The 12,082-nt window shown below is 39.1% G+C and overlaps 1 protein-coding gene across 1 annotated transcript; it reads right to left on the reverse strand.

Moving 5' to 3' along the window:
- Positions 1-1,889: 1,889 nt before the first annotated feature.
- LOC101965710 (olfactory receptor 2L13) lies at positions 1,890-2,828 on the reverse strand. The gene has a single exon (XM_013366226.3). It carries the CDS (start codon positions 2,826-2,828, stop codon positions 1,890-1,892), a length of 939 nt encoding a protein of 312 aa, XP_013221680.1.
- Between the last annotated feature and the right edge of the window lie 9,254 nt (positions 2,829-12,082).

Below are 12,082 nucleotides of genomic sequence, written 5' to 3' on the forward strand. Positions count from 1 at the left end.
GAAATGAATACTTTCTTCCTATCTTTGTCATCACAATTGTGGGTCAACAGTGTGATTAATGTGGGATGAAGTAACAATTAACTTATAAGTATTACCTCAAAGTCCTTATGTATTTCTTCTTACCCTTAAATCTAGAGGGAAAAAAAAGCACTTCCTTTAAGGAGTAGATATCAGATCCATCACTGAACACTGAGTACTTAAGACATTTTAGAGGACACAGATGTGGAAGTGTGCCATAAGTTTGAAGCTAGATTGATATTTGGGCCTTAAACTGAGTTTTTTTTACTCCTTTTACAGAACTCTAAACAACTGTAAAATGATCTTACTGTTCAGCCAAATTTAAAACATTATTTTAATCGTCCTTTAGCACTATAGTCACTGCCCTTACACACCAAAGGACTTCATAGCCACAGTTCAACTGATATTTATAATCTGAATGTATCACCCAGGGTTCTTAAGTGAAATGAAAGAAATTAATCTGCATTGAGATAGAAAAATGAACATCCTAAAATACAGTGGTTTATAAAATCTTCAGACACACAGAGGAACCAGGCTGGATGTGTACACACCAAGAACAGTGTCCAGGCAGGAGACAGAACTAATAGCAGATGTCACCTGGTCAAACCTCAGCTACATTGCTGACTCACTCCAGGACTGTCAGGTCAAGGGACCTCAACACAGCCCATAAGCACAGGTTTGGGGTGTGTGGGCAGAGCATGGGATGGAGCTGGGCATGTTCATGGAACTGGATATTGCTCATGTCCCTGGGCATAGCTCCTGGAATTGACCAGGCAGATAGATTAGAGAGAATGGGTCACAGTGATCCTATGCACATGGCTGTACCTGAGATGTTGGATGCTAAAATTAATGTGCCCTCTTAGAAGTAAACTAACTACTTAGATATTAGAAAATCAGAGACCCCACATCCACCTCAGATAAGCCCCTGCTGACAAAGGCCAAGGAAGTTCTTTTGGTGAAGGCAAGAACCATGGCAAGTATTCCATCATGGAGTATGAAAAAGGCAATAGGAAACTGTGGCCTTGGTAGCTGTGGTAGAAGGAGCTTCTCTATGTATTGTGTACCTTGAGAAAGATTACAGATGTAAATAACACTCCATCCTAGGAGCCATTTGGATTTCAATATCTCTACAAAAATCAAAACTAAAATTTAGAAGAGTAGAAATGGGGTTTTCGTTGTTGAGTTTTCTGATTTTTTATTGGTATTTGGATTTAAACCTAGGGGTGCTTACTGGCTGGCCACATTCCCAGCCTTTCTTTTTTCCTTGAAACAAGGTCTCCCTAACATACTGAGTGAAATATTTATTTTAAAGTGTTCAGAGTATAATTCTTTGTTCCAAGACCAGGAATCACATTGAGAATAACAACCCATCTGTGATCACAAAGGAGAGGACTGCTAGGCACCCAGAAGTGCTGGATATCAGGAGACTCTGCCCCATGTGGTTGTAGGAAACTTGAAGTGTACACAGTGCAAGCTTCTAATGGAATATAACATAAAAGTCACACAATGTTGGGAAAGGTAGAATGAAAACAAGAGATATAAGCAAAGCAAGAGTATAATGTCAAACATACTAATGATAATATTAAATATCAGTATATTACTAACATTACATTGAGTATTATATATAATATAAATAATATAATATCAACCTTGTTAATGTTAACATTTTTGTTTTCAACTAAATAAATATTAATTATTAATGTAGATAAATCTATGTAATAATCAATATTTAATTTTATTTTAAACATGTCACTAGAAATCTAATTACATATGTAGAATCACATTGTATTTCTATTGGTGAGTGCTGCACCGGGGTGCCTCAGTCTGCATGGAGAAAAGTGATACCTAGGAGAGGGTCAGCCATGCTATGCTCACTTCTTCCTGGGGGAGAACATCCCACACACTCTTCTCAAAGCCCCCAGCACCTCCTTGTTCCTCAGGCTGTAGATGATGGGATTGAGCATGGGCGTGAGGATGGTGTAGAAGACAGCCAGGTTCTTATCTTCTTCTGGTGAGCGGACACTCTTGGGACGGAGATAAGTGTAGACAAAAGGAGCATAGTAAAATGTCACCACAGTTAAATGTGTGGAGCACGTGGTGAAGGCCTTTCTTCTCCCCTCTTTGGAGTGCATGTGGAAGACGGAAAAAATGACTCGTCCATAGGACAAAGTGATGCCAAGGAAAGGAAGAAGGAGAATCAGGACTGCACTAAAAAAAATCACATACTCATAGACCGAAGTGTCCGTACAGACAAGAAGCAACATGGCTGGGATGTCACAGTAGAAGTGACTGATGGTCCTGGACCTGCAGTATGGAAGATGAAGAACATACACAGTGTGGACGAGGCCATTGAGGGAACCTAGTGTCCAGGACCCAAGGATCATTGTCACACACATTCTTTTGCTCATATGTATGTGATAATGGAGGGGGTGACAGATGGCCACAAAGCGGTCATAGGCCATTGAGGCCAGGAGTAAGCCTTCAGAACATGCTAGTGTCACAAAGAAGAAGCTTTGTAAACCACAACTCAAGAAGGAGATACTTGTCTGGCCAGAGAGGAAGTTGTACACCATTTTGGGGACTGTGGTAGAGATGTACATAAGGTCCATGAGGGAGAGCTGGCTGAGGAGAAAGTACATGGGGGTGTGGAGCCGGGGGTCCAAGAAGATGAGGGCAGTCATCCCCGAGTTCCCCAAACAGGCGATAAGAAACACAGAGATGATCAAGAACAAGAGAAGTAGGCCAGTTTGGTTTTGGGGTAACAGTCCCAACAAAATAAAATCATTTGAAGTTTGGTTCCATTTCTCCATGAAAACCTAGTTCCTCGAATTCCTTGAAAGTAAGTAAAAAATAAAAATTGAACATTAAACATGAATTGAAATGGTAAAATAGAATAAAAATGAATTGCCTTTATTAGTGTTTGTTTAAAATTATTTGTTGCTTTTCTTTTCAATCAGTACCTTTTTCTTGAATTGATTTTAAAACCTGAATAGAATGTTCCTGCCCCAGTTCTCTCTGGTAACCATCTCAGCACATCCTAGACACATACATGGTCTTGGAATACAAAATCTATACCAGGCACAGGAAACCCAGTGAGGTAGCTGGAGCCTTCCTGCCTGCTAGCTCCCAGCAGGAACATTCCTAGTGCTATGCATCAGGCTCAGCAACAGAGGAATGACATTAAAATAATATACAAGATTTTCATTCTAATTTTCACAGCAGCAAACATAACTTCTGTGGTGATGGATTTACAACACTGGTTTTGATAATAGAAACACACACTCAGGATCCTGGTTTCCCACCTCCCCAGCTCAGCACTCAGGTTCACCACAGGCATGGCCTGTGGGGCACATAAGTGCCCTGTGTGCTTGAATCTGCATGCTCAGTGATCTCACCTACTCCACACCTTACTGCTTGCTCTCCCCTCCCCACTGGCACTGCTGCAGCTGAGTAAGCCAGGGTCTTCTCCCAGAGCTGTGCTGCTCACCTTCTAAACAGAAGCTGCTCAGCTGGTCCTAGAAGTGGATCACCATCCAAAGCATTGTTCTTGTCCTGTGAAGTTACTGTGTATCCTATACAATCCACCATGATTATATTATATTCTCTGAGTTTTGACTCCTCTCTATTGAGGTTTCTAATTTCTAAAATTCTAAAAACACATGGTTTTTCTTTGAGCAAGCAAATATCACATAAAAAAGACATAAAAATAATATATAAGACTTTCATTCTAGTTTTCACAGCAGCAAACATAACTTCTGTGGTGGTGGATTTACAACACTGGTTTTGATAATGGAAACACTCAGAGGCTTTTTCTGTAAATTTGTATGATAATTTAACTAATGAAATGTGAGAAGACAATTTTTTTACATTAGTTTGTAGTATATGTGCATTTAAAAGCAGGGCATGATAAATTTTTGTGGTATTTTTCCACTTCTTTTTATTCTCCAGGTTTAATTTTGTTGTTAATACCAGGACCTGAACACACATTATGCTCTAAGTTTATCTTAAATGGTCCCATCATTTATATTGAGACCGATTTTTACATTTACATTTGCATGTACAAAGAGTCTAGAGTATCATAAAAAGTTTGATTTTGGTTGCTACATTAATTATCTTTTTTCTTAAGTTAAAAAGTTTCATGCTGTCATACAAGAGATGAGATTATTCACTCCAGTACCCCATTCATCTCTAATTAAATTTTAGGATCTGGGAAACTGGAGTTACATATGAGGGTCTATTTCCATGGATGACCAGCAACTTTCTTTATTGGGTATTGGACCTTATTTCATGTGCCAGAATTTCTTGAAACCCCACTCTCTTGGTTACACTAAAACCTGGGGAGTACTGATTCTGTGACTATAAGGGTGTCAGGATGATGGTTTCCCTTTGTCATTTTACTGGGCATACTGCTCAAATACTTAGAGTTGAAAGAAATAATCTTCACTTGACAGAACCCAACACAAATCTCTGCAGCAAGTGTAGGTGGCTGAGTTCATTTTGCAAAAGTTATGTGAAAGCAGTAATAATTAATACAATGAGACTTAATGTCCTTAAAAGGAGTTACAGATAATCAGCCCATGACCAATAAGCCAATTGTTTGTCTGTGCCTCAGCTCACTCCCAACAACCACATCTGAGATCTGTGATAATGCAATTAACTGAGCATTGTGTTTAGCACAGAGTAGATCTCCCTCCCTTTTCTTCTCCTTTCAATGGAGAAGACTCAGAAATTCAGACCTTAAGTGGAGAAGACCCAGTGAAATGAAGATCACACTCCCAGAGAGCATCATATTCTGGAATTTCAACAGGTTCATACCAATTGATTTTACATTTAAATTGACGCCTGTGTTTACAATTTGTTATGGCATGTCCTATTCATTGTGCACACTAAATGTTTCCTTATGATAAGAAAACCTTGTTTCCAAAATATCTACTTAATTAAAGCTAACCCAAATCAACTTAGTACAGTGATAGTGTTTTGACTTACATCATCTGAAATCTGAGACTGGGTTTTGAGAGAAGTAGTTGTTTTTATTTACAACATTTCCACCCAATAGTCCATTGAGTTCTTTAAAATGTTTAAACCCCAAGCTGTGCTCACGCTCTGCCAGGCTAAACAACTAGGTCCTGACACTGAGCAGCTGGCCTGGATCTCAACAAGCTCTCCTGATGTGAGGAGCCAAAGGCACCAGGAGGGACTTCTCAGAACACACTCAGTGCCCATGGCTCCCCCCTCTAGTATTCTCTTATGCTGAACTCTCAGAGCTCCTCACCTTGAGAGCTGCTTCCTTATTGCTTTGCTCAGTCATCTCCCTCTGCTCTTCCCTTGTTCCAGTAAAACAGACTCAAACATGCCACACTTACTTCTGGAGAGTGGGACAGAAGGATGAACTGCTTCCTCTGATGCACAGAACCTTCCTCCTTCAAGCCTTATATGTCCTTCCTGTAATGGATCCCCAGGGTCCAAGCCCATGGGAGAGAAAACTTGGTCATTTCACCTGACTTTGCTAGTTTCAAAGTGAACTTGGTTGAATTGTGAGATAAATCAGCCAACCCACTCAGCTGCCACTCTCTCCTGCTGCCCAGAATTAGTCTCAAGAGGGATGAGCTCAGTCATTCCAGAATAGGATGAGGAGCTGTAGGGGTGTTAGGTCATGTCTAATAAAAACTCCTGTTTTGTAAGTTAAAACCTGAGGATCAACAAGAAGCAGTGTTGAGCTGGGTGGTATCAGCAATAGTAGAGAGAACAATTACCTTCTACAGTCTAGTCAGTTTCTAAAAATTGTGAGTAAATTAAATTATTTTGCAACAAAATACTCTCTTACACATGCAGAAAGATAATAAACTGATTTTTGAGAATATTAATGAAGACAGTAATTCTCCAAAAACATTCCTATATAGATGGTAATTACTGTTACAGATCTCAAAGTAGAAAAAAAAACCATTTATTCTAATGAGCAGTCTTTGTTTCACCTGTTCAAGATTCCAGAAGAGTCACTTTACAGTGCTGTCAACTCTAGGTACCTGAGGGTCATGCACAATAATTCCTCTTGCTGGTGGCCGGATGAATCTGCAACCAGTTTTCTTAAGGACTGCCTCTGTACCTACAGAATCCATAACCTAAAGCTTCCTGGTAAAACTGACCTGATTCCTGGTTCACTCTGCAAGGTCAGGACTCTTAAGATATCTCAGGTGGAGAAGAAAAAAAGCAATTTCAATTTCTGCAAAGCATGATAGAAAGTGGTGAGGATCTTAGAGGAAGGCATTTACTTGTTTATGTGTTAAATATTTCTCTATCAGTTCATTCTATTTAGAGACTTCAAAGTACAATCAGATTTCTTAGAAAAAATTTTTGCAAGCCAACCTTGGAGGCTCTAATGGAAAATTACCATGCTTGCTGCATCTATACAGTCAATCATACCAAATTTAATAACACAACACTCACTTTGGAATGGTCTTTCTTTGAGAAGCATTTTGATCCAAGAGAGGAGTTTGCAGGTAGAAAATCTGTGTTCAATGGAGCTGCATTACCTGGACTCTGAGAACTCTCTCCCCCTTGATCCCCAGGGCCTATATTAGGATCCCGTGTGTTCTTGAGTACATGTTTAAATCTCTGAGATTCACTTATTCATCCCAATGATGATGATGATGCCTTTGAGAAATCTATACTTTATCAATATATGAATCACTAAAATCAGGCATTTTCAGTATCCCATTTTTATCTCTAATTAAAAGTAGAAGATTAGAGGTCTCTAATGTGGAAACACATTCTTCATTTTGAAGCAGGCAGTACTTAAGAATATTAATCCTTATGTAGACTATGTGCATCCTCAGCTTGATCTACAGAGTAATAAACTTATTTAGGTGCTTCTCTGTCAAAATATTCTCCAAGTAAGGACAATTTTCTATTGGAAATAACACAAATTCTCAGGGAGTCAGAACTATTTTTCATGAAGATATCTATGATCTGGTCAATTTCAAGGTAAGGGACAATAAAGCCAGGAGTACAGGAAGCAAGAAGTTGTTCAAATAAGCATTACACACAAGAATAATATCAATTGTGCTTCTCCTTTTTCAGAACTCTAAATAAGGACAATATTGACTGTCTCATGGCAAGTTTGTCCTTGGCACACAGATATAAAACACAAATTAAAGAGGTTTATAGTGTCAGTTGAGTTACTAATTTCAAATACTCGTTTTTACCTGCTAATAACTAAACAATTTAAGCTCTTTACATAAGTTATATAGAATAGTGTCTTTGTAATTCACTGGCCTCCAATTAATTCAGAATAACATTTACAAAAATAATTTTCTCTCCTCAAGTTTTCTTTGCAAATTATCAGCAGCCTACTGTCATGGAATATCAATTGTTGCATACAGACTCAGGATCCTGCCTTAATTTTACTAAAATATATTGGGGGAATAAGATTTGAAAATGCTCAGCTTATTAAATGTTTTGGCTTTAAGGTGGAGGTGAGATACTAAGATAAAGCGTGCATCTTACCACCTTTGAGTGTTCAGTTCTGTGATGTCTCAAGGGCATTCATGGTGAGCACATCCATTAGCACCAGCCATGCCCAGAGGATTTTCATCAGCCCAAAATGGAACTGCCCCTAATAAACTGTACCTCCCCTTCTCTCCTTTGTCCCAGCCCCTGGTTACAACCTCTACCTGTCTCCATGAATGTGATGACTGTGTATTTCATGGAGTGAATTCATTCAATACCTGTCCTTTTGTAACTGGCTTATTTCACAGACTACACGGCATTTGTCCTTGTTGCAGTACTTGTCAGCACACACTTCTCTCTAACCCTGAATGGCTTCCACTGTGTGTGGACACCACAATCTGTTCATTGCTTCTCCTGTAAGTGGACATAGTTTACACACAGCAGTTTCACCGCCTGCCTTGGTTTCTCTGGTACACCACAGAGTTGGAATTACTGAATCATTTACTAATGGTAGACTTACTATGTTAAGATTCACTCTGCTGTTTTCCACAGGGCAATATCACTTAAAATAGCCATACGGCCATACAAAGTTTCCAACTTCTCACACCCTTCTCAGAACATTTATTCTGCATTGTTTTTTGAATGTGTGAAAGGGTGTCTGATCGTGAGTTTCATGTGCATTTCTCTAGTAATCCCTGATGGTGAGCATTTTTAATGTGCTTATTACCCATTTGTGTGTCTTCTTGGGTGAAACCAAAGCCTGTTTGGGTTCTTTGCTCACTCTCTGGTCTACGCTGTCTAAGGTGTGGGTGCCATGTGTTCTGCATTTCACTTCTTACTCAGTGCTAGAAATCGCTCCCTGTGCTGCGCGTGCTGCATTCTCACTGACTGTTATTTTTCCTTGTGTTATTTGTTCTTCTGGCGTCATATCCACCAAATGTCTGTGAAGGACAGCACATTAAGTTTGCCTTTATGCTTTTATTCAACACTTTTTAGCTTCCACATGTTGATCTTTAATCAATTTTGACTTGTTTTTTTTTCCTATGTGGTATAGGTAAATATGAAGATTCAGTATTTTCAAAATAATAACCAATCTTCCCATCAACTTTTATAGAAAAGACTTTACTTTCCACGTAGATGTTCATGGATCCCTTTTCAAAGATAATTTGGTCACGTATTGGAGGGTTTATTTCTTGGCTCTACTATTTTCTGCTGGCCTAAATATCTACCTGTATGCCACACCACACTGAAAATTTAGCAGTTAGCAACTCTTGAGATCAGGAAGTGTTAGCGTTGAAATCTTATGCTCTTGCTGCCCTAACTGCCATCATCTGAACCCAGTCCCAACCCTGTGTCTCAAGAGGGTGCAATGAAACTATGAGCTTCTCCAAGAACTGTGTTTGTGTTCATGAAAAGGAAAAACTAATATCTCTGTCAACAGTTTGCTTGAGAGTGTGTGAGCCCTGCTTCTGAACTAAACAGTAAGCAATGCTGCCACCAGCTTAGGCCCTCAGCTTTCATGCGTGCCCAGATAAAATCATTTAAAATTTCAACATGGCAATAGCACAGCCATAAAACATAAACTTGGCTCTTCTATTTTGAAGAAGGGGGTGGATGAATAGGTAGCATGCTCTGAAACTTCCCTGAAAAGGGTAGAATCAGAGGGTAAGAAAGGAAAAACATTATGTAAACCTGGGTACTGGAGAGAATGTGTTATGGTGGGAAGGTTGTGTCCTCTCCCAAATAAAAATGCCACAATCCTAACCCCAAAGTAATATTATAGGAGGTAGAATGTGTGGAAGGTGAGTATTCAGTCGTAAAGCTCAGGTGTCATAAATGGAATCAGTACTTTTGGAATATAGCTCGGTGAGAGCTGATTCACCCTCTACCATGTGAGGATGCAGCAAGAAGGCACCATGTTTAATAAGGACACAGCCCTTACCATGCACTGAATCTGCAGCCCTCATGAGAGTGGGCTTCATAGCATTCAGGGCCATGAGGAATTGATTTACATTGCTTCTATGCTTCCTACTTTAGGAAGTCGTGTTATCACAGCTTGAATGCACTAAGGTACAAATTCTGCTGTTCATCTGGATTGCTGTCCTTGGAAAGAACCTGAAGGATACTGAATTCAGCAGAGGTGCTGAGTGCAAGCCCTGTTATCATTTCAGGCAGTGAATAATGGAGAGAACCAGGAGCCTGGCCACTGCTCTCTGAAACACCATGGCCTCAGGAAACTTATGCATCTCTCTGAACTTAGTTTAGTGGAAATAAAACTGGAGGGAATGTGTGCTATAATATCAGTAATGGGCTCCATGAGGCCCCTCTTGCCAATGTGGAAGCTGGGTTTGCAAAAGAGACAGACAGACAAACTCCTGGAATGTCCAACTAAGGTATAGCTGAGATGCCAGAAGGACTATTCTGGGAACTGCCTCAGAAGGCCAAGCCCTTTGCTTTGAGACTCTATTTCTATTCTTAGCATCCTTTGATGCAATTGCTGACATTATATTTAAAGTAATTTTACAGTTTGCTGCTGGACTCACTTTTCAGAGTTTTCCAGGTTCCTGAGTAACTCCTGAAGATTCCTCTTCTTAATAAACCCTCAACCATTACTGTGTTCTCCAGACACCATAACATATACTGTTCATGCATCAGTATCCTGCAGTGCAATCCTAATTTTATTCTCAGATAGAAATCCTTTGTTAGAGATTCATCTATTATTTTTAATTGATTTTTACACTGACATTCCTACAAAGATCAGAGAAAAAGTAAGTTTTCTTGCCACTAACTCTTTACTGCCTGTAAATATGGAGAACTCCAAGACAATCAGAAATGACTTTCTGAGATCCTTTACCCTTCTAGGTCCTCTGGCTCAGGAAAATAATATGTTAATGCCCACTGTCATGTAACTGTACCCAGAGACTCTTCTTACCCAGAAGTTCCTGACATTAGCAGGTGTCATGTAGAAGGAGTTAGCAGTGTTAACATTTCCCTAACTTCTACCACATCATCAGATTCTAAAAAAATCTTTAAAAGGGCCTTTACTGTTGGACCCTGATGTCTCTTGGGGAAAATTATCCAGTTCCTCTTCACCTCACAGTACCCCATTTCTTATGGCTTGTGCATCATTTCAGTAATTTGTAAAACAGCTGTTAATCTTCTTTATATTTTATTTCATGTTATTCATTTTTCACCTCCAACTGTGACAGAAAGATTGTATAGCACCTGGTGTTTCTTTGGATGATTTTTTAATGTACAGTGTATGTATATATATTTTTATCATATATTAATTTAGGAGAATTTGATTTAGGAAAAAAACAAATGAGTACTTTTTTTCTATCTTCTTTTGAAGGAAGATTATCTTTCTCATCACAATTGTGGTTCAGTAGTGTGATAATGTGGACTGTAATAATGATAAATTTTTTGTTATATGATTTACCTCAACACTACAACTTATTTTATTACTTCTCTTTAAAGTCTGGAAGAAGAGCAGTTACTTCATATAGTAGATGCTTTTGCAGTCTCTAATACTGAGTGCTTGCATCATTTGAGGTGACACAGTGTGGATATAAGTGTCCTGTAAGTTGGAGGCCAGGTAGGCATTTGGGCCTAAAAATAAAAACTTCAATCTCATTGCTTCAGATCTAAATGATTATAAAATTTTCTTTCATTTACTCCTAAATATTTAAAGATGAGATCATCCTCCTCAGTCACTACTATCCTTCTCTTTACTTTCCATTGGATTTCTGAGTTATGTGAAATCTGACATTTGTATCTGATTGTCTCAGCCCTGGTTTGTAAGCAAAAGGGAATAAAAAAAAGAAATCCCTGCTGAAAAAGAAAAGAAAAACATTGAAAATATCTGGTGGCCCACAAAATCTTCAGACACACAGAAGAATCAGGCTGAATGTGTACATCAAAAACAATCCTAAGCACATGCATGAGATAGAATTCATAGAAGTTATCACCTGGTCACACCTCAGCTAGATGTGCTGACTCACTCTAGGACTGTCAGGTCAAGGGACCTCAGGACAGCTCATAAGCCCAGGTTTGGGGAAATCAGACAGGACATGGGATGGAGAGTTACCTTTAGGAAAAAGCTGGGCATGTGGCTGATGGCTTATGGAACTGACAGGCAGACAGATAAAAAAGGATGGGACACAGTGAGACCTGCAGACACAGGCTGCCTGTGAGGCTGGGGAAGGACAGCCATGTACCTGAGAGAGGCACACTGTGTTGACTCCCCAGATGGTAGGAAAGAAGACCCCAAAGAGCTGCTCAGAGGAGCCACTGGTGATAAGAGCCAAGATGCATCTCCTACTGAAGTTAAGGACCAAGGCCAGTAATGCATCAAAAAATTTTAAAAAGACAATGAAAGAAAAGCATAGTATCAAAGAAAGAATATTTTTTCCATATTATGTGCAATGAGAATAATTAGAGATGTAATAATGTTGGACCCTAGGGACCACTTGAAGTTCATTATTTCTACAAGCATTTAAACTAAAATTAAAAGAAAACAAGTGGCTTTTTAAAAAGAGTAGAATTCTTTATTCCAAATAAAGGAACATAGAACAATAAGACACATCAGTTCCTAAAGAAGAAGAGTGCAAGTCACCAA

This window comes from Ictidomys tridecemlineatus, chromosome 1 (genome assembly GCF_052094955.1).
Source record: "Ictidomys tridecemlineatus isolate mIctTri1 chromosome 1, mIctTri1.hap1, whole genome shotgun sequence".
Taxonomy (NCBI): Eukaryota; Metazoa; Chordata; class Mammalia; order Rodentia; family Sciuridae; genus Ictidomys; species Ictidomys tridecemlineatus.